Consider the following 26,065-nt stretch of genomic DNA (forward strand, 5'->3'; position numbering starts at 1 on the left):
TGGGGCACCTTCCATTGTTCTCACTGAAATGAGGCCTGCTTAGCAAATCTAACCTACTTTGTGCACCATCTCTATAGCTGCCTTCTCGCCTCAGTGTTCAAACAGTTAAAAGAAGACCCAACCAACCAAGGAGGTAGCTTGGAGACTTGTGTGCTGCAGAAAGTACCTGACTTAGGCCTACTGTTTTACTCTGCTGAACTGTTTCGTATCTCAGCAGCTAATAATACATATCTATGAGCATCGGCTTTGTTCAATTGATGCTGAAGAAACTAAAGGCTTGGCATGTTAAGCATTTAAATAGTCTTTAAAGCACTGGTCAGGCCCAGAGGGTGGTGCTCGGTGGAATAAAGTCTAGTTAGACACCGTTAATTAGGGAGGTATCCCAGGGGTCAGTTCTAGGTCCAGTCCTATTTAACATCTTTGTTAATGATCTGGATGATGGGGCAGAGTGCAAGCTGCTGCTAACAGAACTGTGTACTTCATCGTGTAAAGGGGAAACTGAGCATCCTGGAAGTCTTTGTTTTGAGCACTGCTCTGTCAGCAGGGGAAACAGCAATGGGAGAGGTGGGAAAAAATCAGTTAGTGGAGATGTCAGCCTGCTTCCCACTCTTGAGATCTGATGCCTTGGAGGTCTATCCTGATATATATACCAGTGCGGATATATACTGGATCACTCAATAGATGCTGTGTTTAATGTCAGCGTGTGTAAGTGAACAGGCTTTAAAGATAAGAGCTGAAAAACACCTGTGATGAGTTTTGTCTTTGTAACATACAGCCCGTCCCTACGAAGTCTGTCAGGCAGGATACAAGGAAAAGGGATAGGTGAGAGAGGAGAAGCATTCCTAGCTGAGCAGGGAAAGAAATCCAGCTGAAAAAAGACCATGCCAGTGCCATTTCCAGGGCAGAGAATTGCAGTGTTTAGAAGACTGTGGGTAGCAGTTCGGACTGCTGAACTAGTTAGAACTTCCCAAGAAGGAAAAAATACTTATTTTGAGAAATAGTATTAAAAACCTGCAGGCAGGTTCCTTTCCCTTAACTCTGTTTTCAGGTGGATGTTTTCAGATACCATTAATCATTGCAGCTCAGTTTAGTCATTTTATGTAAATATGCATTTTCAAACTTCATAAGCTGTTTTTTCCCTCCATTACTGCTTAACAGGGTCCAAAGGAAGGCAGCTCTGTGTCATGTTGGATGTGAATGGAGGGACCTTGCTGGACAACCAGTAGAAACATCTGCTGTTCACTGTTGTAATGGACATAGGATGTTTTAACTGTGCATTGTACATTTTCTTGTAAATAACCTAAAATTTAAGTTCTAAAAAGATCTCTGTATCCAATAAAGACATTAAAGTTTAATACCAATTACTGGTAAATACTATATCTGTACTTTTTAATTTAAAACTTTATTTAGCTGTTACCAGCAAAAGTCAAATTCATTTCCTCAAAATCTCTTCATGTGAAATTACAGGATGACATAAGACAGCTGGGAGATCAGCCAACGTATGCTTTGCTAAAAGAGCAATTGCTGTTGTTTTTCTTCAAGGATACGTAGAAAAAAATTGTTTGGAATAAGTTGTAGGATGCTCTCAAGAGCTTATTTTTAACTGTCTTAACAAATCTTACTTATTTCTTCTCTTAAACAAAATTACATGATTGAATCTATTGCACATGAATCATCTCGGAACTATCTTTGGCCTTCATGCTTTCCGTAAGCAAGGAATATCGTGTGTAATTTAGTTTAAAACCTGAACTTCAAATCTAAAACATTCTTAAAGTAATAATGGGTGTGAAAAGTGGAGTTGACTTTTATCTTAGCCTTTATTTATCTGCAATTTCTCACCTGGTTTTGTTGGGTTTTTTTCATCCTCTTAACAGGCATAGAAGAGAGGATGCAAGCCCATCCCTAGCATTCTCTAAACATGTAGTGGTATAAAAATGTGTGGAAAAATTTTCCTATACATATTAATTTGTTGGCCAAGCCTTAGTAAAAGAGAGTCTGAGAAGGACTTTCATGCATGGATAATTAAGAAGTTTTACTCACAGAACAATACAGATACTTTAATAAGCATTCCTCATTTTTTTTCAGACAATGCCCATTTTCTCCCTTTTTGCAAACTGATGCAATATTGGTGTTGTCAATACAATTTGCTCTCTGTATTACTTTTGCTTACTTTTCCCTTCTGTTTGTCCAAAGGAGGTAAAAGTATTCTTTCTCTCTGGGTATGCCAAAGTAGTTGTTATAGCTCTTTAAAAACAGGTGTGTGGGTATGGTTCTGTCTGTAAGTGCACTCCCTGTTACTGGCTTTATGTTGATTTGGGGAAGACCATTCTGTAAATTAGTAACTTCTGGGGCTGGTACTGACAAATCATCAATGCCATGTTATAAGTAGTGTGTCAAGGTCAGCTGTTGTTAGAACAGGGAGACAAACAACTTACCTAATGCAGCTGCGTAGTTCAGATCTTTTCATGCACAACCCTTGAATTTATGTGGAAACTAATGAGGTCTTGAAATTTATACACACTGAATGTTTATCATGATGTACCTTCTCCTGGAAATCCATAGGTGCAGTGGATTTAAGAAGTGAGTAGCTTCAGTCTGCAAAAGTGTAGTGTACTTCCCAGAAGAACACAGCAGGTCTATTCAGAAGACTCATAATCAGTTTAATTTGGCAATAAACAATATGGAAATGTGATGTGAGAATTCCAGTGTGAATGATCTTATAAAAATAATTGATTGCATTATATTATAAGATGTCACTTCTTGCTGAAGTGCCAGAAATGTCACTTAGCATTTAATCTGATTTCTGACTGTATACTTACAGAATCATAGAATGGTTTGGGTTGAAAGGGACCCTAAAGAGCATCTAGTTCCAGCCCCCCTGCTGTGGGCAGGGATGCCTTCCACTAGACCAGGTTGATCAAAGCTCCATTACTCATTAGCCCATCTCAGAACTGTGTGTTTCTCAAACACAGTCTTGCCATAGATGAGATAGGCTTTTGAGTTATGATCACAATTGTCATAAAGCTAGGTTCTGCTGTAAAAAGCCCTGTTATTGGGCTACTTCCAAAGGAGTTGATACACATCTGTGACATTCTCTCTGAATGCTGCTGATAACAGAGTAATGGGCAGGAGTCCTGTGCTTTTGTCTTTAGAAAAAGGTGTAAACTTTTTCATACAAAGATGCACCATAATCACAGATAGTGTTCTCACTTGGATAGTCTCCAAACTGGTCATATTATATAGTGAAGTATATAGTTTGTTTAAATTGATGCAAATCAAATCAAGCTTTCATTGCATTATTTATTAATGGAAAACATAAGTGAGATGCTGCATCTTCAAAAGGAAAATTGGAAAAACTTTTTTCAGTTGCATGTAAATGGACCCCATGCTTTTAATGACACTGAGTTTAATCCAGCTCTACAACGCATATGACTGGAAACACAGTAGAAATAGCAGACTGGGAGCTTTAACCCTGAGTGGAGATTTAGAAGCTTGTTTACATTACTGGAACCAGATTCTTAATCAACTCATTATCTAAAGTAGCTAAAAAAAAGACAAGTTAAAAACATCCCATTTTGGTCAGTGGTTGTTTTACAATGGAGCATGAATATTCCCTGGAACTTTGCTCCTTGAAACTTGAAAAAGGTACCTGCAGATTGAAGCTAAGAAAAGTTCTGAATTCTGCCCTCTTGTTCTGCACCATGTGTCTTTAATCTGGTAGAGGCATTGAAGCAATGGCTTGTACTGTTCACTGTTGATAAGCAGAAACCTCAACACACATTCATTTTAAGGTTTAAGAAAAGGGAACAGTTCTCTTTTCCCTTTGTTGGCATCATCTCTCTGCCTGCCTTCCTCACTGAATGGAAACACAGCAAGCAAAAATCAAGTATGCAAGAACGTTACAGTGAACAATACAGAAATCAGGGTAAGACTTGCTTCAATAAGACTTCCAGAAGAAAACTTTATTCGACCTTCAACTGCTGGGTAAACTCTCTTCATTCTCTGGAGGTAACGGGTAACAACTTCAATATCAGGTTCACCTAAACAAACAGACAAAACAAGAGTTCTCTGCAGCAGCCTGGCTCTTAACCAACATTTAAGAACCTGTCTAAAATTCATAGAATCATCACAGAATCATAGAACGGTTTGTGTTTGAAGGGACTGTAAAGATCATCCAGTTCCAACCCCCCTGCCACAGGCAGGGACACCTTCCACTGCACCAGTTACTCAAACCCCCCTTCCAACCTGGATCTAAAGATTAAGATCAGATATGCAGAAGAAGGTCTTCACTGTGAGGGTGATGAGCCACTGGCACAGGTTGCCCAGAGAAGTGGTAAATGCTCCATCCCTGTCAGTGTTCAAGGCCAGGCTGGACAGAGCCTTGGGTGACATGGTCTAGTGTGAGGCATCCCTGCCCATGGCAGGGGGGTTGGACCTTAAGGTGATCTTAAGGTCCTTTCCAACCCAAACCATTCTATGATTCCTAATGCTTTATATGTGAATTTATTTCTGCATGAATGGATAATTAGTGTGAGGGACAGCCTCCCCAAATTTGCAAGCTGTAGGCTAAATTTAACACCAATCTGAGAATCAATTTTAAATTGAAACATCTGTAGAAACAAAAGAAGAGCTGTAATACAGGTTCAAAGGGATTTTTTCTTTTTTTTTTTTTTGTAAAAGCATGCCTTTATACCATCCAGAATCAGAGCACATGAAATTAAAAGTTTGGCAAAACATAGATGTGCTCCTAGGAGATACTTTAACCACAGCACTACAGCCTCTTTGTGTTTTCAGAAATAATCAATTTTCATCTCAAAAGTTTTTTCAAGGTTCTCTTTGTCTTAAGGGATGTATGTGTCCACTGGATGAACGCTGAGTTTCTAACAGTTTGCATGCAGCTTCAGAGGAGCTTCACACAGCATTGCAAAACACTTCCTTTTTAAGTCTCTAGCAGGGTGGCTGTCGCCAGAGTCCTGCTGCTTTCGGAGGGGCAGGCTAACTCCCGCAGAGCAGCTCAGCATCAGTCCCCTTGCCTGAACTGCATGTCCTTCAGTAATAGAGGTGATCATTCTGTCTTTGCAAATACTTCTATAAAGTGGAAATTTAAAGGCCAAAGAAAATAGCATCATCTTTTTTGATGCCTTGTTTTGTAATGAGTACATGTGCAAGGCCATATGTGGTTTTGCTCCTTTTCTGGCTTATCCTGATTGCAGAACCACTCTCTAAGCAGTGCTGAACGGATGAGGCTCAGTTTCTCTTTGAACCTTTTGTGCTATAAGTAAAAAAGAACATAACTGCTGGCTAAAACCAAACAAGAAGTCAGACTAGAAAATAATTTATCCAGTAAAATAAAAAGTCTGAGCCCTGTTGGTTCTCATACTTACCTTTACTGTATCCCAGATTTTTGTCTTTCAGCATATGATAGCCATCACCTCCAAATAACATATAGGATGGAAGTGTCACATTATATATTTGGTCCATCTGGAGTGGGACATAGGCTGGAACGCGGCAGGCTGTGCAGAGCACTTCTAAGGTAACAACTCTGCTTCCTGGGGCTCTGGAGAGATCATAGACCACGTGGATGCCTACAAAAATACACGGTGGAATGCCACTTTATGCAGCGCGTATTGAACATCCAGGGCTAGGGGCATCATCCTCTGTCATCTTCACCTGATTCTTTACATTAACTGAGAGGTTAACATCAGCCCGAGAGGTTGTGTCGTTCTGAATTATGCCAGTTAATGCCGTTTTCCTTGCACACTACTCAACTTTTATGCAACGAAACTTAGGATGTTAGAGAAATGCTGAAGCACTGTCCCACCTCAGTTACTTATTGTCTGTTCTTGTCACTAATCCAAGGAGTCATGAAGGAAAAGTCATGAGATTAGGATACTGCAATATAAAAATACCTAGGATACAGTTGTATAAAAACACCTTCCCTTATTTCTGTAGTCATATGCTTTCTTATTGCCCTGGCTTGTTGGCTGAAATGACTTCTTTTAAAGCCAGCCACCCTAATTTAGCAGCTATTATGGGCAGTGTCCTGAAAAGAGAAAGCCAGGCCAGGACTGAAAGTTGTGGTTTCTACTCACTGTAGGAGCAGTAACGTTTCTAGCTGTGAGCCTTCCTCAGTCAAAAGTCTGGGGAGAGTGAGGCCCCCACAACAGCTCTGTCAAGAATTTCCTGATCAGGAAGCCACTACAGCTTATAAAGCACAGAGGCTCTTCCAACCCTGGCTCTCTTCCTGCTCTGGATCTTCTGTCCTGAGCCCTTTCCAGAGCTACTAGCTATCTTCTGTGAGAAGGCAGCAAGCAGAGGGGCTGATGCTGCTTTACTGTAGCAGTACCTAAGAACACGGTAACTTAGTGGTGGGAAGTGAGAGACAGGGGCTGTGCCCTTGGCATGTGGGGGTTGTAGATCGTATGGGGGCTAGCACCTCCAGCATCAGGCTATTTGAATGGAGAGGCAGGGGGGGAAGGGGAGGAGGAGGAGGGGTTGGGGATAATCCATCAGCCTGTGCCCTTGTTTAGCTTTTCTATTAAATAAACAATAAAAATCTGCACTGCATCACAAAGAGACCAGCAATAAACATGACTGCAGCCTACTATACATCTGGATAAATACACAGGGAGCTGCAATTCAAGAAATACATGTTTTTAATATTAACTCTTCATCCCTGAACTATTTAGGGAGTCACTGCAGCAATTCCATAGCTCAGTTGGACTAACTCTAAAACTGTCAGCAATCATTAGACAATGGCACAAAATGATTTTGCTAAACAAATTTGGCAATAGCTGGCAGAGACATCCAATCTAGGGCTTCAGGTAAGCTGTCAGTGAATTGAAACCCAGAGTTTGTTGTAGCTGTTAGTGTATTACAGCTATACTCAATTATTTATCTTCCTGGAGTTCACTGAAGTGTGAAACTGCTGCCATTACAGGTTACTGAACCAACCAGGAATCCTGTCTCTGCTGATGGGAACAGTGATGGCCCACGTGCTTCAGTGACTCCATTAAACATATACAGGATAAGCAGTCAGGTGGCATGTGTAAGGCACAGGGCTGGCACATGTGGCCACCTTGATTTCTGTTCTTAGAGAGGCATAATAGAAACAAGGCCAATAGAAAGGTTTGGAAAACTGAGAAGAGGAAGGAAGAAAACATACCTCCAACCTGCAGCAGCTCTCCGCTTCCTTTTCCGTATCTGCGCACACTGTGCTCAAAAGCTTCTTTCAGAGTGGAGCCTTTTACCCTCACCAAATCAAAACGACCTCCAAATGGCAAAACAGACAGCAAATCTCCCACAGTAATGCTACCTGGAAGAACGAGACTTAATGCTGACTTCTGTAAAGTTTGCAACATCATTTTAGGTTGTTTAACTATACATTTTTGACAAGGAATGTGGCAAATAAATACAATTTAAGAAAATGAGGGTCAGTAGAGGTAAGAATCACATACGTTGTCCCAGTCAAGAACCTATGTCTTTGTCATCCAGGAAGCATCAAGACTAATAAATCTGAGTTTGATGTAGCTGCACGTATTGCTATTCAATATGCTTCAATGCTTCCTTTTTGATAAAGCTGTCATTCAGCTTGTTATTTTACATACCGTTAGTGCTCTGTTCATCAATGGGTGACCGTATCCCACCTCCATTCAGGATGCACATTGAAACATGGTTCCACGACTTTTTATCTGGATGTCCAGTGTTCTCATAAAGCTACCAAAGGAAAATGTTTAAACTGATTTTTCATCTTCACTTATTCTAGGCTCTGGAAATTCACAGCCAATACAATCTGAGACTTAAAAGAGACAGAAAGGTTTTATATCTTCTTTGATATTACCTTCAGCCCCACTATAAAATACGTATTCATTAGGTCAGACTACCACGTCTCTTAAAACTGCAGCCTCACAGCCAGCTGTGAGCTGCTCTCTATATGAGGGTTCACCCAAAGAATAAACTGCTCCTTACACTGTACAGCAAGATTCATTACAGCCTGGCTTCTGCCAGACCTTCCTAGGGAGGCACTAGGAGTCACAGTGTTGGAAAGCAGCAGAGCCTGTGGCTGACAGTTTGGAGGATTTCTTCCAATAGCTCTGGGGTACCACTTAGATGTCATTGTCACCTGGAGCAGCAATGTCTTACCACAGCATCACAGAGCAAATTTCCCATGTTACATTCCTGGAAACGGCATGCTTGGCTTGTACCATTCAGGTAAACACTAGTTTTTCCAATCTCTGTAGAATAATTCCCCAGATCTTTCTTCCATTTTTCCACTTCATCTTTAATGTGCTCATCTATAAAGTAGTATAAAAGTGCAAAATAAGCATCACACGTATCTCATATTAGTGACATTTCAGTGAATACAAAGCTTAGGAAAGACCCTGCTCTTCATGATTCTAAAACGTCACACTCTCCCTAAAGGCTCTTCAAGCAACATGACATCCACACTCACTTCAAAGCCTGGAAAGGGAGCAGGCAGGATGAGACAACCAAGTGAACAAGCTATTCCTGTGCCACAGCAAGGTTGTCTCCTAACACTTAGAAGTACTTTTGCCCAGTCCTGTTCTGAGCTCTGATTGACAGGTTTTGTAGCACCTACCTTTACAAGTGGGAGAATTTGTAACATACCAGTGAGCTTGGTCTATATTTGACATCGTATCTTTCTTTTTTTTTTCCTTCCTATTTATAGCTCCCTCCCCTTTAAGGCAGTGTTAAAAGGAATACTAGCTCAAATACCAATGTCAGTGAATAAACTCCTCACAGAAATTAATTCCCTATGCACATGTGTCCACCAGATGCAAATCTAATTCTTTAAGAATACCAGATACAAAGATACTTGTCTATACTAGTGATTTGTCTATACTAGCGGTGACTAGATAACGTCACCACTGCTTCGTATCAACTGTTAGTTTTAAGCAATTTGCCACATAACTGTCAACAATAGCAACATTTATGAAATGAGAGCACCCATGTATCTGAATTTTTAGTTTTCCTGCCATCACAGAGAGAATGTAAAGTCTCTTTATATCACCTCATTCCATTCATGGATGACTGATAATAACATAGTCAATCAGAATATCTATGAACAAATAATTCTTAAATTATCTATTTCATAAAATACTCAGGTAGAACCTAGAAAGTCTGAAAAAAGAACTTTTTAGCTTCATATCTAGAAAAAAGCTTCACACAGCAAATGCTGGGCAACAAATGAAGACTCGAGAACCAGCCCTAAGTAATTACAGAGCCAACAAAAAGGTGGTAACAGAGCTTGGATGGGTATGAACAGAAAGCAACAGACTTTCCTCCTCCCAGTCCTTTACATGCTTCAGAGCTGAAACAGTGAACACAATCAGTGTTGAAAAAAAGAAGTTGTGGGTTCATGTATTTTATTTGCACATTGCCAGAGGGTTTTTTCTGGAACATCTCCAATTTCCTATATTGCCCTCAACTCTGTTCCGGAGAACCCAGCCTCTGGCAAAACAGAGTAAATTAGTCCTCAATCTTTTAAGTCATAATTACAGGGCTAGCTAAAACGGGCTCTGCCAAATGGTAAGGTAGTGTATCATCTAAGCTCTTACAAAAGGACTTTCAGTCATTTTAAACAGACAAAAACATACACTGAATTTGTGCATATTCAAAGGCCACAGCTCAGAAAAAGTGTACAACTGTAACACAGGCTGAACCCTACGCACAAGAGATCTGCAAGCTCGGGAAGAAAGGAAAGCCAGATTCTTCTTCGACACTGTACTGTGTATTTAACATAATAACACTTGAATTGCAGTAGAGTGCTGCAGGCAAATTCAAACGTCTGTTCCACATACCTTCAGGAACACTGCTGTCCAGCAGAATGGGGTTTCCAACTGCTTCAACTACATTTCCTTTCTTGTCAAATGTAACATTTAAGTAACCAAGATACTTTCCATAAGCGTAAGCTTGCACCACTGGCACCTTCCTCCCGTCATCTGAGTCAACCATGAATGGGTATGGGCCAGCTGGCTGTTCAGTGGAGGGTGGGGTGCCTGCACAAAAGGAGCATGTAAAGCGGGTTTTCAGCTCATGTGACCTTCCAGGAATTATCAGAATGACGTTTCAAATGCTTCTCGGCCTTAAAACCCCCAAATAGGACATTAAGCAGAAACGGCAATAAATGTACCGGATGACAAATACACATTCAGTAACGTAACATTCAGTTATGTTATTGCATAAGAGACGATGTTGTTTTCAGGACATGAGCTCTAAGAACTGCCACAGTGGTTTTTAAGTTATGACAGCACACTTCTCCATGACATCATGTCACAACAGCAACAGAGGAACTTTTCATTCCAGTTACTGCAATCTAAATCTCTCAGTAATGCACATGTACCAGCCTCTGGCTGAGAAATGTATTGTTCAGCCTTCACACTACGTTATTCAGCATCAGATAGAAAATGAGAATGTTAATAAAACATACATGGTGTTTTTTTTCATTAGCATTACAGTTATGTGGTCATACATTTAAAACTCTTATCAACCTGCAAAGTTTGAAGGGTGATTAGATGTAGGATTTGGAAACAGACAGATTAAAGGCATTTACAAAGAAAAGGGATCTTGGCTCAATCGGCATAGCCTACCACAGGATTTAGAAACCACACAGGCGAGGAAAGCAGCAAAGAAAAACTACACAGCACAGCTCTTATCTCCAGAGTACCAGCGTTCTCCCTGTCGGTTTGACGTTATTATCTGAGTAGTATCATTCCCCCCTGTTATTTCCTCAGTATTTCTACCCCACTGTCAGCAATGACCAAGGCCAGGCAGTTCTGAGAAGCACTGCGTGCTGCATGGCCTTGCTGCAGAGCCGCCTCAAAGCCTGCTGCTCCTCCTGTCCCAAAGCCAGCAGCACTTCCCATCCCTGTGTCAGTGAGAGCCTGGGTGCCAGCACGGCGGAGGCATGGGGGAGCAGGCGTGGATCCGGAGGAAAGCAGGCTCTTCACTTCCACTGCTCACTGAACAAGTGGTTTCCTTCCATTTACAATTGTTTATGTAACATGAAAACCTGGGATAAGCAAGCAAGACAAACGTTCCTCCTAGAACTACAATTCCTATTTCTCTCTAGTCCCTCCTCTTCTCCAGGGAGAAAAGCTGTAACAAAATACAAGCTGAACCAAGTTTACCAGAGAACTAGTTTTTCTACTTTTAGCCGGGCCAACACAGCTGGTTTCCTGGTGGTGCCTCCTCACTATTTGATATTTATTTTGGGAAGAATTTAAGAAATCCTGTAGTTAATGAAAACCCTGCAGGATTTATCCACGCAAAGTGGCTTCGGGTTTTTTTTGGAACTGAAAAAGAATCAGTTTTGATCTCTTGCCTTTGTGTAGCCTTCAAATGAACACAGCATCAGCAAGAGAAATTTATGCTTTCTGGTCATCATTTTAGTTCACATCAGCTGTGCATGGTTACATGCTTATTCATTTCTTGCTTCCTAAAGAAATGCTTTCTGATACTGATACTTTCTTGAAGGATTAATTATCACTATGACATTATTCCATTGTAAGAGCAGATGTGCTCCTTCTGAAATGAAAAGACATTTCAGCTCCTCTTATCCCCAGAGAAAACAGCACTAGAACCCGTGCACACATCTCTGTCAAAGTCTGAGATGCTGTTTCATCACAAATGCACAAATTCATACTGGGTAACTGAAGAACCTGTAACATTTTCCTGTTTTCTTCCCTTGTTTTAGCCAACACACTGTGTTCTCAGAACATCCTTCCTGATGAAAAGTAGAAATTAATGTGCTTTAACCTAAAATTACCATTTCTGTTTGAATCAGTTCTACACACCCAAAGCACACCTGAAAAATTCAAGGCAACATTTGCCACATGGATAAACCAAAGATTTCCAAATGTCTCAGAGACAGACAGGTTGGACTAGTCCGAGATTAGGCCCTTACATTAAGACATCTCTATGGAGATGTCTTCCATGGGCAGTTTGTCTCTCAACTCCTGTGACAGCCACAGATTCAGCTGACCAGCTGGTTTATCTCCACTTAGACTGAGCCAAACTCTCTCCCAGATTCTCCTGCCAGTTATTGATCTAACATCTGTCGATTTAAATGAGAGCTTATAGGCTCAATGTACACATAGAAACACACACAAAATTTAGATGTTTACTGTGCAGTCAGATCACCTCCACAGACGTGGCTGCGTTCTTGTTTGCTGATAGCTTTGACTTAGAAGGGAAAGGTTCACAAATGCACTCGTGGTGTTCCTGGATGGATTAGCAAGTGCAGTTTCAAATGGGGAGAGGATGAACAACTTGACCTAGTCTACTTGGACAGTGGGGTACTCTCTGGGATGACAAAAGATGTGCATGTGAACTCCTACAGATATAGGCAGATATGAACTCGGTACCTCAACTCCCAGAGCACTTCAGATCACGATTCTCAGTTGCGAACAGTGGCATCTCTTTGGACCATGTCCAATAAGCCATTTTGACTTAAGACATTTTGTCCCCTTTGATGAAGGCAGACTTGAGTGCAGCCTCTCTACAGGCTTGTCCACTCTTCCCTCATCATTCACTCTCAGTCACTCTTGGAGACAAGACATTGGGATGGATGGTCCTGTTGTCTGTTCCAATTTGGCCACTTCTCTGCTGCACCCCTATGCTAAGTGTTTGCGGCCTCTGACTTGTAGGTAGGTGTGTAAATGCTCTGTGGCTCCAGCTTAGTAATCAGTTATTCCTTGAGGTCAAATTAAAGAGATATTCCAAACTGTTTAATGTGTATCTGTAGCATATCTGTTTAACAGGTGGGATGGTAAAATGTGAGAGCCCAAATGAGACAAAAAGGCATGAGAAAGTGAGAAGAAATGAGTAGAGAGAAGATAAAGTGAACAGTGCAAAACCTTGAAGTGATTAAATTCCTAGGGTACACAGTGCTATTCTGGTGACTAGAGCACAAGGGAAATTTAATGGAAAATTACAGAAAGTTCTTGTTATATTCTCAACCAGTTAATTTAACAAGCTAAATTTAATGAGCTATCTTTGATAGTTTATAAAGCCCAGCCTTTATTTTACTTGTGTCTTTACACATGGGGTCAGGGAAGGCAGCAGCACTGGAGAAGCTGCTGGTGACAGGTTTTGCCCTAAAGCATCATTGCTGTGGAAGAAATGAGATCGACAGTGTTCACCTCTGGAATGATGTCTACCTCTGAAATGATGAATAATAAAATCAGAGATTAAAAGTAGGACTGAAAAAGACAGAGAATACTTGGGAAGAGTTTTTTAATGTCAGGGCTAATGGAGACCTATGAATCAGATTCTACAGAAAATCAACATCAGTATCACTTTTCAAGTCTTACATGATTCTTTTCTTTTTTTTGTTAACACACACAAGTTTAAATGTAAACATCTTATTTACTCCTTTGTAGTATGAACTTGAAACAGGTACGGTATGTTTGGCAGTAATTTACTAGTATTACTACCACTCTCTGTCCTGCTTTGCACAGGTCACTTTGAACATTCACAGCATTAAGGAACCTTTCAGTGAGTTAGAGTATTGCCTACCTACAGACTGTTTTAAATCGGTTTCTTCCATGGAAGTTATGGATAGATACCAGCTATGGATCTGTCCCAGTACAGCCAGCAGTAAACCGTATTTGTGAAAGTTCTCAGAGTTTAAAGAGAAACAGTTTTAGCTTTGCTTTAGAAGCAACATTTTAGTAAGAAGTTAAATACCTGTATAGAGAAATGTGTTTGTATGTCCTCCAATTACAACATCCACTCCTTTCACTTTTTGGGCAATATTTTTGTCCACAGTAAAACCAGAATGTCCTAGTGCAATTATTTTGTTCACGCCCAGAGCAGTAAGTTCATTCACTTGTACTTGCAAAGCTTCAATTTCATCTTCAAAGATAACATCATCCCCTTAAAAAACAGAACAGATGTAAATATATTATTACAAAGTACTTTAATTACTAGTTTAAACAAACAAAAACCTAGTTTTATATCTGGTGCTATTTTGTACAATTAATGGCACTTTGAGTATCAGTGGTTTTCAAATGCTCTTAGTTGGTCCAAACTCCTGGTCTAATGTTCTCCAGTCTCTCAGGAGCACCCTTTGTGCTTAGAGTAAGACAACATTCCTTTGCTAAACTGTATGTACTTGCCTATACTAAACAAGTCGTAACTCCATTAAAAAATACCAGTGACACCAATTGTGGGATCAAAAATTGAGCAGGTTTTGTTATTTAATTAGAGAAAAGAAACTAAATACGTTAAGTGTTTGAGCATAAACACTTGTACTATAAAGCTTTTTTTCCTTCCCAAATTATATTTCCTTGAGGTCTTCTATCTTCTCCTGAATTAAATCTCTTTTTACTCCACACCCATCTTGTTCTTTCCCTCCCTCTCCCCCCTGAGGCTTTAAAGAGCAGCTTCTTCAAAGTGCAAACTCTGAACTGCCTTTTTACACAGATTCTCTCACCTAATGCGAACCACTCTCAGCAACATCAATGCAGCACAGCACACCACTGAGCTACCATCCTGAAATGAGAACATAAAGAGCGGAGTGCCTGGAAAGAAGAAACCTCTTTAGGACCACAATGTTGGGAAACTCAGTTTTTCTGCAAGGTTTCTGTGCCCACTGAAATTATTCTAACATGACAAACAGTTACATGAGCACTAGGTAAACATGCACTTTTATCCTGGGCACAGTGTTTTGGGTTGCGCAAAAGGACTGACTATGTAGGAGACTAATTTCTTTGACAAAGTTTTAAGAATGGAGTTTAAGAACAGAGTGAACAAACTGTAATCCTAAACTTACCAGTGAAGACAACCGAGAAACATTTCTACCCATTCAGCCTCTACCTAATTCCTCTCCTTCCTGCTGCGTTTTTGATCAAACCATTTTGAAATATACTTTTTAAGTCAAAAGATTTACATTATTTCATAACAAAGGGAGGAGTGAATCGAATTCACGATCCAGTGCAAAATGTCTCAGGAAATGAAGAGGAAGCAGCTACAATGGAAAAGATAAAAGAGGGTTACATAAATTGGTTCTCCACCACACCCATTGAATAGTTCTGTTACTGCCAGAGGGAACCTCTGTACTGCACATTGCAGACTGAATCGTGCAGCGCATCCCCACATTTTCTTCCTGCAGACCTCTTAAGAATCAAAGAGTCATAAGTTAATTGAGGTTGGAAGGGACCTCCGGGGGCCATCTAGTCCAAAACCCACTCAAAGCAGGAACTCAGAGCCAAATGAGGATGCCCAAATGGGTCCGGTCCCAGCAAGCTGAAATTCCACAGCCTCTCTGGCCAACCTGTTTCATGGCTTAACTGCTCTTACCGTGACAAATTTTTTCCTTACGTCCCACCATAATTTCCTGTTTTACTACATGAGCCCATTGTTTCTTGTCCTTTCTCTGCGTCCCTCTGGGATGAGTCTGTCCCTGTCTTCTCTATAAACCCCCTCTTAAGACAGTGGAAAACTGCACTTAGTTCAACTTTAGCCTTATTCTCCCTGAAGGAAGACACTGACTTCAGCCCTTCTTTGTACATCTTTGTGCTTGACAGAAACTGTGCCTGATACAGAGCTACTGGCAAAAGGAGAAGTCTGAGAAATGCTCCTTGATCCTAGGCCTTTCACATACTCATCTTACCATCTGTGGACCAGCTACAATGGTGTTGCATACCACAGTGTGGGGATCAGTTCTGTAAAGAGAACGGGGCTCTCTACATGAAGAGCAAAAGTGAGCCTGCTGACCAGCTGTGCCAGCATCCAGTTGCCTGCAGGCTAACTTCTCCCATGCCAGGTGGTCCATGATAACCCAGCTCTCCCCACCAGCACCAGCTCTGTTACCCCTCTGTTACCTGCAGCCTACAATACACTGAAGACATACTGTTATTAATCTTCAACCTACATTGAACCAAGCAAACCTGCTTTCACAACGAGGGTTAAAACAAGGCTTGTCCTGTGCCAGTAAATCCATCGCTCTCCCAGGACTGTTACAGCAGGGCACAGGCAGCCACCGGCACCACCAACCACACAGGCAGTCACACCTCCAAATCCACCCATCCAGCAACTGCCCACTGCCCACCTTGACCTCAGAAAGGGGTTCCTGCAGAGGCTTCTTGCACCTCATCCCCAGCCCTCACACAGCTTTGTATCCTGGTCATCCAAGCATTTCATCTAATAGAGCTGAAATGGGCCAGCAGGCTCAAAAGTCATACAGCGGGAGACTGTAAGAGCAATTACACAGCGCTGATTCCTCCATGAAACCAGGCAAAAAGCACTATGCTGCTTAGCACCCACCTGCATGTATTTCAAAACAATCTGAATTGAAATAAGTGTTTATTTAAGAGTTATTGCTCATGCCTGTATTTCAGTTCTGTTTCAAGGTATCAAATTGATGTGACATCCTCTTCTCTTTTTAGATGGTGCAGAGTTTCAGATAAAACATCCAGACTGCTATAAATGAACAAGGAAAAAGAACTGGCTGCATGTTAAAAATTCTATGCAAGCTAGCCAGAATAAAGTGGAATAAATGGAATTTAAAATTCCATTTTAGAAAACTCTGCCAAGTTGATAGTTTTAGTAAATATTTTGCTGCCTGTCAGGTTACAGAGTAAGCAGCTTTGGGCTTCTACCTCACATGAAAATAAGGCGGACAAAATGAGACATATTATTTCACAGCACCAAACATGTATGTAGCATCTCTCAGGACAGATAAAGACATTACCATTTTGTGTGATGTTTACAACACCATTGCAGAACTAAAGCAAGTGAGCTGGTACCATCAAATACCAGAAAGATGCTCTTAGGATTACCAGTGCAAAACAAATACATAGACAACTCTGTCTATGTGCCAAGTTATAAACAACACTTGGAGGATGTGGAAAAACTGGCTGAGATAGTTGAAGGAAGAACTTCAGAAAAACGGCCAATTGGCTGTAACCTACAAATTGTGCTAAGAGTTCCCCATCCCTGTGGTTTCCGAACAACAACAGTAACAGTACCTGCAACAAAGATTAACTGTTCCTTCACAATGGAATCACTGAGACTTAGGGACTTCATACTCCGTTCAAGTATGCTGATAGCCGTTTTCAGCAAACTATGAAAGTACAAACTGTAATTTCATGATTGTGTCAAAGTTATTGGGATTTGACAGCAGAAGAAATCACACCCACAAAAGATTTCCATGGAAAATGGTCATGCAGGAATTCACATTTCACCATTTTCAGACTTCCTATTTGCCTTGAGAATGTCCTAAGAGCATACAGCACGCCAAAGCAACTGCTGCAGAGTCTGAGAAAACAGAATCATCTGGAAGAAGTGTGTAGAGATAAGCATGGTGCTGAATTTAAAATGTGCAATACATCTTATTCATTGAACTAAGGAATTAGGTTGATAATCATTTAGCCACCGACCCACCTCTGCCATGATTTTATCAGTCTGGAGGATTGCTAGGTCACGGAGGATATACAGTCACTGAGCTATATTAACACATCCTGAATTCACATTTTCAAAGCTTCCAAATGTTCCTCCACACACTGAGAAAGCAAAGCAGAAAACTGTAAAAACTCGGATCACTATAAATGTTGCTGTTAGAATTTGCTCTGCTTATTGCTCAATTACACTGCGGGATATACTTAGCTTAGGGCTGCCCCAGGGAACTAACAGTTAGGGAACTAACCAGCCTTCCCTTTCAACACTGTTTTTAATAGTTGTGGTATCTGTTATAGCATCTCGGCATACCGAGGCATTCAGTATGGTGTCTAAAGGTTACCGGAAGTGCAGTTAAATACTTCAGAGGATCATTCCAACACTACCTGCACTCTTCTCTAGTAAACTGATTTGCGAGTGAGTTAAGCTGATGACCTCACCACAGCAATGGAGTTGTTTGGGAGAAGAGTTGAGATCTAGTTTATTAATTCCTAATGAAGAAGAACACTCACTGTGTTCAAACCTAGCGTGATGTCAGATGACACTTACCCTCAAACATTTCACCCCTCAAGAGCTTCACCTCAAGCACAGGTGAAATTCTATTGCCTACAGAAAATACAGATCAATTTCCTTTTTTGTTGGGAGAAGAAAAGAAAGGACTCCAAAAAACACATCACTGTAAAATAGAAGTGAGATATAGAAGTCTATTCTGACCTCAGACATCCACTTCCTGATACTTTAAACATACAGAATAGGAATCAAAAAGCACAGAAGGAACGGTTTTATATTCTAGTATTTCCTCAAGGTATGAAATATTCCTTTTCTTAAAAAAAGCTATGCATTACTTCTTTATTACTAAGTGATGGAAAGAGAAGTAATAATATGAAGTCCTTTTTCAGTGTGGAAACTGCTTTAAAACAGTGCTTGGGGCACCCCTCCTGCAAAAAAAATAGGGAAGAGAGTCTGATTTTGTTGGGGAGGAGGGGATGTGGGGGGCTGAGCTTTGAGCAGACAATGACTCAGATCTCCTACAGCTGATTTAAATGTGTTTCTCATCCCAGTCAACCATTTTCTTTTACTTAAAAAACCAACCTCAACAAACCAAAACCCCTTCAATGTTGGAAAAAACAGAAATTGAGAAGCCTTTTCCTCATCAATTCTAATTTTACTCATGAATGAAGCAATTGTGGTAAAAGCTGAATGCGTGTTCTTTCTGTAGTCTAATTTCTGGAAATATTTGAGAGACTAAAAACATCTTGGGCAACTTCTGCTTCAAAAATACACAGGAAGCTCTCCTTGCTTTTACTAGGGCTTGAGCTTGGAGGCATCCAAGATCACAATTTCAACACACAGAGAAAAGCCTTGGTTTGAGCACATTTCACTGTAAGGTAAGATTTAACATCTGTTTAGATGCATAAATAACAATATATAAGAATATAAATTTTAAAACCCAACAACAATACAAGCACCCCCCAGCTCTTCTGCAATCTCACTGACCTTTTTAGTATTCTTGGATAATTCAGTGACACTATATAATTCAGGTCTGTATGAAAATGGCTTTTAATGTTAACAAGCCTTCTCCACTTTAAAAATCAGGCAGTTACAAAGTTGAACAATACAAGTAAGTACTGATAAAACTTCTCACTTTTCAGCTGAAAATATTCATCTTTGGATTCAAAAAAGTGGACAAGTAATAAAATAGTTAACAAAGGACATAAACTTATATACTAAAGAAAACATACCTGGCTGTGAAAGAAAAGAAGTCTCCTTCGTAGTGTAGCCAACAATTCCTACTGGTTCCGAGTCAAAATGTACTATTTTAAAAGGATTAACATATCTCATCATTTCGTTCCCTAATGGGGTTTTCCCCTTGATGTTGGCACTCAAAACCGTAAAACTAGCATTTTTAAGGAAAGGATCCAATAATCCACTCACACCTTCATCGAACTCATGGTTCCCCAAAGCCTGTGAAAAGCAAGAAGAAAATATAAGAACCTACCTTCAATATTCAGTCTAAATAGTCTCATAAATTATATATAAAGGTATGTATGAGAAAACAAGGTTTATGCTCTAGGGAATAAAACCCTATCTTGTCTAAAACAGCACATCCCTGTTTCTCATGAAAACAGAAATGCTATTTTTGTCTTTTTTAGGTTTAGGTTTTTGCTTTTCAGACTCTTCTATCAATACAGATGTGACAGTCAAAAACTACATAAATAAGGTCTGCAATTACATGCCAAACCAAAAACCGCTGTTTTTTTCATCCTGTAACTCTAAGAAAGAGGATTAACAGGAGCCACAGAGGAAAACAGGTATTTTGTGTATGGAAAATATGTTGCTTAAAAAAATACTGAAGAAAATGTTAAATGCCAGTGACAGTGTTTGTTATCTTTAAATAAAACATGCATTTTAAGAGCTTGTGCCTGGAATACAGGTTTTTAAACACATTTAATTCACATTTAGTAGAAGTTCTTGTGCACTTTAACATGTTACAAGAAAATGCCATTTTCTAGACATCATCAATATAATTTCATACTGGAAGTTCAAATGTTTATCAGCTAAGGAGAATCTCCACAGACAATTCATAGTACAGGTGTGTGCACACATGCAGGTGTGTTTACTGTGAGGGTGGAGAGGAACTGACACAGGCTGGCCGGGGAAGCAGTGGATGTCCCATCACTGCCAGTGTTCAAGGCCAGGTTGAAAGGGGCTTTGAGCAACCTGGTCTAGTGGAAGGTGTCCCTGCCCATGGCAGGGGGGTTGGAACTAAATGATCTTTAAGGTCCCTTCCAACCCAAACCATTCCCTGACTCTCTGATTCTATGATAACACTATCATGGAAACTATGATATCTAAACTAAAACTATCACACACAACAAGCAGTCCAGTTTATCGAATGGCAACATAATACCAACAAGATGAGAATGTTTAATTATTCTAGGTTGGTTGCCTAATTTAACAAAAATGGACTTGCTTTAAAGGACCGTAAAACTTCCTTCTACCCACCCCTTTTTCATGCTCAGCCTAACATGCCACATGCCTGTGCCTCCAAGTAACCAGCAAAATGTCCATAGATAGCAACTTTGCTGAAGCATGATATATACAAGAACCTTGTAGCATATTTAGGTGTTAGAGAAAGAGAAGAAATAGCTATAGAAACAGTCATAGCGTAACCTGGGACAAGTTTTCAGGTGGCAGTCAGAGCAAAGCATGAAAGGAGCGCTAAAGCCATCAGACCAACTCTTCTAGACAAAAGACTGCTTATAATTTCATTCTGAAGATTAAGCAGGGAAAGTCACATTCATCATCTGAAAAGACTTACACACCTCTCTCCACTACTCAGATAAACAACTTCTATGTGTTTATTCCAGCTTTTATTTTCCAGATAGATTATATTAACCCTGGTCATGTTCCAACCTGAGCAGGACCACTAGAGGCATGTAAGCTCAGTATTTCAGTCAAATGACTGGCAGTCTTGCTTTTGGGGGAGACAAAGACTCATGACTCCTCTGATCCCCACAGGCACGTAGTCAATGGCCCTGTGGAAAAGTCAGGATATCAGCAGTAACTTTGGCATCACTGGAAACCACCTGCTCCTGCTGATGCTAGTGAGAACCCTACTCGCACCCCAGGGAAGGAGTCAAATTGTTTGCATCATGCTGCAGCACTTTTCCAAAAGAACCAAGACCTGTCCTTAGGAAAATCCTGACTGGGAAGCCACAGTGCACTCCAACTATATCAGCTTTTTAACTGTACTCTAACTGCAATCTAACTTGCTGTAAAAAATCATGTAAAAAAGAATAACACTTTAAGGAAACTCATTTTGATTCCTTCCTCAGTTCAATGCTGACTGATGTTCTGAAAAGATGTCCATGGACTGGTGGGGCATCTCAGAATGTAACAAGCTATTTCCTTTTGGCTGACGCATGTGCCTTCTGTTTATCCTAAACATGCAATTACACCCTTCCCCCCAAAAGGTTGCAAATGAAATAAGTTGAATTGCATGTAACTGCCATTAGCTTGTTGTGGAAAAAAAACCCCGACAACCCACAAACAACAAAACCAACCAACCACTTATGAAACCTTGTTTCTCTTGGCTTTGTATCTTGCGTTTGGATTATTTCATGTCCATTAGGATACAAGCTTTGATCAAAACTTTTCCCATGGTGTGGGTGGTTACAGTCTCTTGTTCATGAGAAATCACTGGTGCTAATAATACAGTCTTATATTGGATGCAACTTGTCCTCTGGGGAGGAGGATGTGTGTACCATTCTGGGTTCCTGTACTCTTTCTAACCACCCTTATGCCCAGAGTTTCTAGGACGCTGTACCTGTGCAATATCCCTTCACCAAATCTGAATCCATTGGCCAGCTTAAGTCACAAGAGGAATAAACAGACATGTTTAGGCACACATCACGCAATCCTATAATCCTCCTTTACACAAGAAACCAAGTTAAAAAACATTTCAAAATCAGGATACAAATTAACAGAAGGATGCAACTTAAAAGTAAAACCAGAAGACTTCCATCATCACTCCAATTATTGACTTTGCAGTACTCAATTTTGATTTTGATGTTAATTACACCAAAAAGCAAGGCTAGTGCCAAAAAAATTTGGAAGGCAATACCTCACTAAACAAGACAAAACAGGCTTGAGGTGAGAAAGGGCAGAAATGAGAAAACAGCTAACCTAAAAGGAAATTCATCCCATTTACGGAATAAACCTCTAACGCTGCCAGGCTGCCCTAAATCCCGCTACAGCTCCTGCCCCCATCCTGTAACTACTTCCATGACTCATGTTCCCTCCTTCATCCTGTTAGTAATCCTACTCCTGTATCTTGCTTCTAACCATTTCAGTAATCCCCACCCCTTCTGTTAGGGATATGATTTCCCAAATTTTGCTTAAAGAAACGCTAGCTCACTCTTCCGCAGTGTGGCTCTTACCTGGCTCCCCGTGCACACCCGGCCACCATCCCCACTGCATGGTGCTCACAGTCCATGGACAGAAGAGTTGTAAAGGATGTCACAGCACTGTCCAACACTTGGCATCTGTCCTCAGGACCTTTGGTAGCAAAGGTCCTGAGTACTTGTAGCTTCTCAGTTTGTCCTGTCCCCTTCTATCCAGTGACAACATTCAAATTATAATATGCAGCACCTCCACAGAGAACAAGTGGTTGACTACTTCACCTAAGGCATAAGCATTCAGTACAAGCCTCTGGCTATCCACTATGGTGTGGAATTATTTTTTAACCTTATTCTGATGAAAAAGTTCATGGGATCTCCTAAACAGTCAGTACGTGCTTCCTACGTAATGCATTTCTAAAACTGGGCACAAGCTCAATATTGCTGATTTTGCCCATTAGAATTTCTTCTTGTGATATGATCAGGAACTGTACAAGCCCCCAGCCTGCCCATGAACCAGTTAAACCAGCAAACATGCAGCTGAGGATTGACAGTCAGCAGCAAGCTGTGGGAAGAAAGGTAGGAAAAACCACCTTGAGCTATTTCTGCACTGCACAATCCCAAAGGGCTCTCCAGCTCCCAGTGAGAATGAGTCCTAAATGCACACACACCACTGGGAGAAAAAGCCTGTTAGTTTTATGATTAGGAAACCGTTTGTTAAGACACAAGAACAGGGAGCAGTGTCCTTCACAGACCTGTCTGTTTGGTATGAAGTGTGTTTAACCCAAGAGAGTGTACTGGGGTATCCCTTCCCTTCCACAACTCTTCTGAGGCGGAGGGAAGCAACGGGTGAAGCCATTTTTACTTGGGAAAGAGCAGTATTTACCAGAGAAAGCAAAAAAGATGAAGACAAGAGGATGTGATATGCGCAGAAGATTTTTTTCCTCAAGCTGTCAGTTGGAATGACATAAATATACAGTCATCCTCAAACATAACTTCAATCTCTCTCCTCCTTTCTGAGGTTGTATGCAAGCAAAATAAGCCACAATGATTCTTTATGTATTAGCAGGCTTTATGTATTAGCAGACAAAAGATTTAAGGACATGGAGTGACATCCCCCAATCTCAGCCTCAAATTCTTCCTCCTTTCTCTCAGCACTCGGATGACCAAAAGAGACAGAGTAAAAATACAGGACTGGTGCAGCCCCAGACAGCTTCCTCAAAGGTGCACTGTTCCAGTCCCTGGATCACACGCATCCAGCCCCTTACACCCTGTCAAGACCACAGCTCTGGTGGGACTGCACACGACCAGGGTGGGACTGATGAAAACGAAAAATCCTCACCCTTTGCAACAGCATTACCAACATGCACCACCTGGCCCTTCCCGCAGAGCCTCTGCGCGGTTACCCTCTCCATCGCAGGCCAGGCGTCTCACCAGGGATTCCACGCTTCTGCCGATCCCTCTCCCCAGCTCGCTCCAAGCCCCTGCCTTTCCCAAGGGGAGCTCATCCACGGCATGCCTGCCTTTTCCTCTCTGTAGCCCTGGCACCAGCTCCCTGTTTCTGGCTGCCCGCGGGACTGCCAGCTCATGACTCCATTCGGTCGGGTGCCAGTCACCTGGCACATCGCTTCTTTTCTCCTTCCTTACCCCTGGCCGATGCTGACCACGATTTTAGCGAGACCTACAGACTTCTCTGAGGCAACACTGCGCACTCCAGGAGGCGTCAATGCAAGGGCTGGGAAAGGAAACACAGACCCACCACCCAAGACGGGGCAGCCCCCCGCCACTACCCCGGCCCTCTTTACCATGGCGTCGTAGTGCAGGAGGTTCATGAAGTGGACCGCCTCCCAGCCCTTGAAGCGGGAGAACCACACCGTGCCCTGGTACTGGTCTCCGGCGTCCAGCAGCAGCACGTTACGGTGCGCGGCCCGCTCCGCCGCCACCAGCGCCGCTCGCCGCGCCACGCCGCCGAAGCAGCCGGCCGCCCGCTCCGCGCCCGCGCAGCCCCGCGCTCCCGCGCCCTGCGCCTCCACGCGCCCGTGGACATCGTTGGTGTGCAGCAGGGTCAGCCGCAGCTCCGCCGCCGCGCACAGCACCGCCGCCGCGCACAGACACAGTGCGCCCGCCCGCCACGCCATGCCGCGGGGGCTCCGCTCCGCGGGGCCGGTACAAAGGGTGGCTGAGGCGGGGAGGGCTGGCGGGGAACCCGCGCAAGCTGCGCGTCGCCCCGCGGAGCCTCCCGCAGCGGAGGTGCTGACTGCCCGTGTGGCGCGGAAGCCGCAGGTGCTCCGCGTCTGCTGGGCGTGAGCAAGGGCGCGGAGCGGCCTCCCCGGACTGCCGGGCTCGCTCTTCGCCGCGCCTCGGTTCGCTGCCTGCTGGGGCTTGGGGATCGCTCAGCCCCGGGGCCTGCCCTGCCCCGTCCTCCCTCTGCCGTCCCTCGGCACGGCACAGTAGGGGCTGCACGGAGATGGGCTCCAGCCCGCTGCTGGAGGTCAGAGATGCGAATTCAGCCAGCAGCGACAGGACGAATTCCAGTGCTTACAGGGAGCCTTGGTGAATGTTTAGTACGCTGAGTTTCCACACCCTCACATGAAAATGCTTGTTTTCAACCTCTCTCCTTTTTCTGCAACAATGCTTAAAATACAGAGTGCTATTTCAGCCCTAAAAAAAGGTACGCTACTTTTAAGGTGGATTTAATTATAACTACTGTTCTTAGTGTAGATCCTTGAATTGCTTTCAAGATTTTCCTTCTTTGGTAAAATACTAAGCTTTTGTGGTTTGGCACATGTATGCTGAACAGGAGACCCGCTGATGCCTTAAATATACAACCCAGCAGGTGTATGGCATGGGGTGATGGCCACTTCAGCAACTCAGACTGATTGTTGGCCCCACTTGCTCCTTTAAAGTCACACACCCACTGTGTGGGTCCACATCTACCACTGTTAAATGACAAAATTACCTGGAGAAAGGGATTTTTCAAAGTTAGCTTTCAGAGTGCTGTAACTGCCATATACTTTCTTGCAGCCTTTGGAGAATTGCACATTGTAAGCAGTGTCTGGTTGGCTTTTCTTAAAACCAGAAGTTTCACCACTGTGTAGAGAAGTGACCGTTTCTTACAGCATTACAGAGGCTGTATGAGTTGCTGTCTCCTTTCCACCAGATGATGTCATGCCCTGGTTTCCTGGGCACCCAAAGTCCACAGGATGGAATCTGAACTCATTTGGTCTGTTTGTTTCCTCACATGGCTGGAAAGTGAATGAACCTGTATTTCCTTCCATGATGGCTATGCTCCACTGTCCCTGTACTCCCATACGTGACTTGAATTAAACCAGCTGTGAGGTATCTTCTCACTTCCTTGGATGACTGTGCTGTGCACTGCCTACCCCATCCCTGGGGAATCCCTCATTGCATGAGCTGTGCCAGCAAAATCTGGAGTTGTGCTTCCTCTCCTCCTCTGCACATCCTCTTTGGTTGCTCTTCCCTCCTCTGCTGGACTGTGCCGACGGCCCACCTGGGATTCAGTTCAAAGCCAAGACACATTTAGGTGTCCACAAGCAGGTGCCTACATGTGCTCTAATGTGCTCAGGTTTTCACTGTGGCCAATCAAAATCCTATTGGGACAGTCACTGCCACTTAGGGAGTGATCAGGTCCCTAAAGCAGACACATCAGCTGGGACTCATCACCTGAACAAAGATGCTGGTGCCCTTTGGTGGTCTCTGAGTCTCCCTCCAGAAAGGAGAAT

At 42.3% G+C, this 26,065-nt stretch overlaps 2 protein-coding genes across 3 annotated transcripts in view; one reads left to right on the forward strand and one right to left on the reverse strand.

The window, feature by feature from the left end:
• Positions 1-1,372, forward strand: part of SNX14 (sorting nexin 14) — a 57,659-nt gene extending 56,287 nt beyond the window's left edge. For both annotated transcript variants that reach the window (XM_061460349.1, XM_061460350.1), the window contains one exon: positions 1,159-1,372. In XM_061460349.1, coding sequence (XP_061316333.1) covers positions 1,159-1,197 — 39 coding nt within the window. In that variant the 3' untranslated portion in view covers positions 1,198-1,372. The remainder of the gene's footprint in view (positions 1-1,158) is intronic.
• A 2,119-nt stretch (positions 1,373-3,491) lies between these two features.
• NT5E (5'-nucleotidase ecto) lies at positions 3,492-24,484 on the reverse strand. The gene is made up of 9 exons (XM_061460351.1): positions 24,128-24,484; positions 19,164-19,386; positions 13,711-13,899; positions 9,822-10,019; positions 8,143-8,294; positions 7,608-7,716; positions 7,166-7,315; positions 5,385-5,585; positions 3,492-4,040 (listed from the first exon to the last, which is right to left on the reverse strand). The coding sequence occupies exons 1-9, from the start codon at positions 24,458-24,460 to the stop codon at positions 3,883-3,885; spliced, it is 1,713 nt and encodes a 570-aa protein (XP_061316335.1). The 5' UTR covers positions 24,461-24,484; the 3' UTR covers positions 3,492-3,882.
• Between the last annotated feature and the right edge of the window lie 1,581 nt (positions 24,485-26,065).

The sequence above is a fragment of the Pezoporus flaviventris genome, unplaced genomic scaffold, assembly GCF_033815535.1.
Source record: "Pezoporus flaviventris isolate CSIRO_AGI_PZ_B2104156 unplaced genomic scaffold, CSIRO_AGI_Pfla_v1 ptg000031l, whole genome shotgun sequence".
Taxonomy (NCBI): domain Eukaryota; kingdom Metazoa; phylum Chordata; class Aves; order Psittaciformes; family Psittacidae; genus Pezoporus; species Pezoporus flaviventris.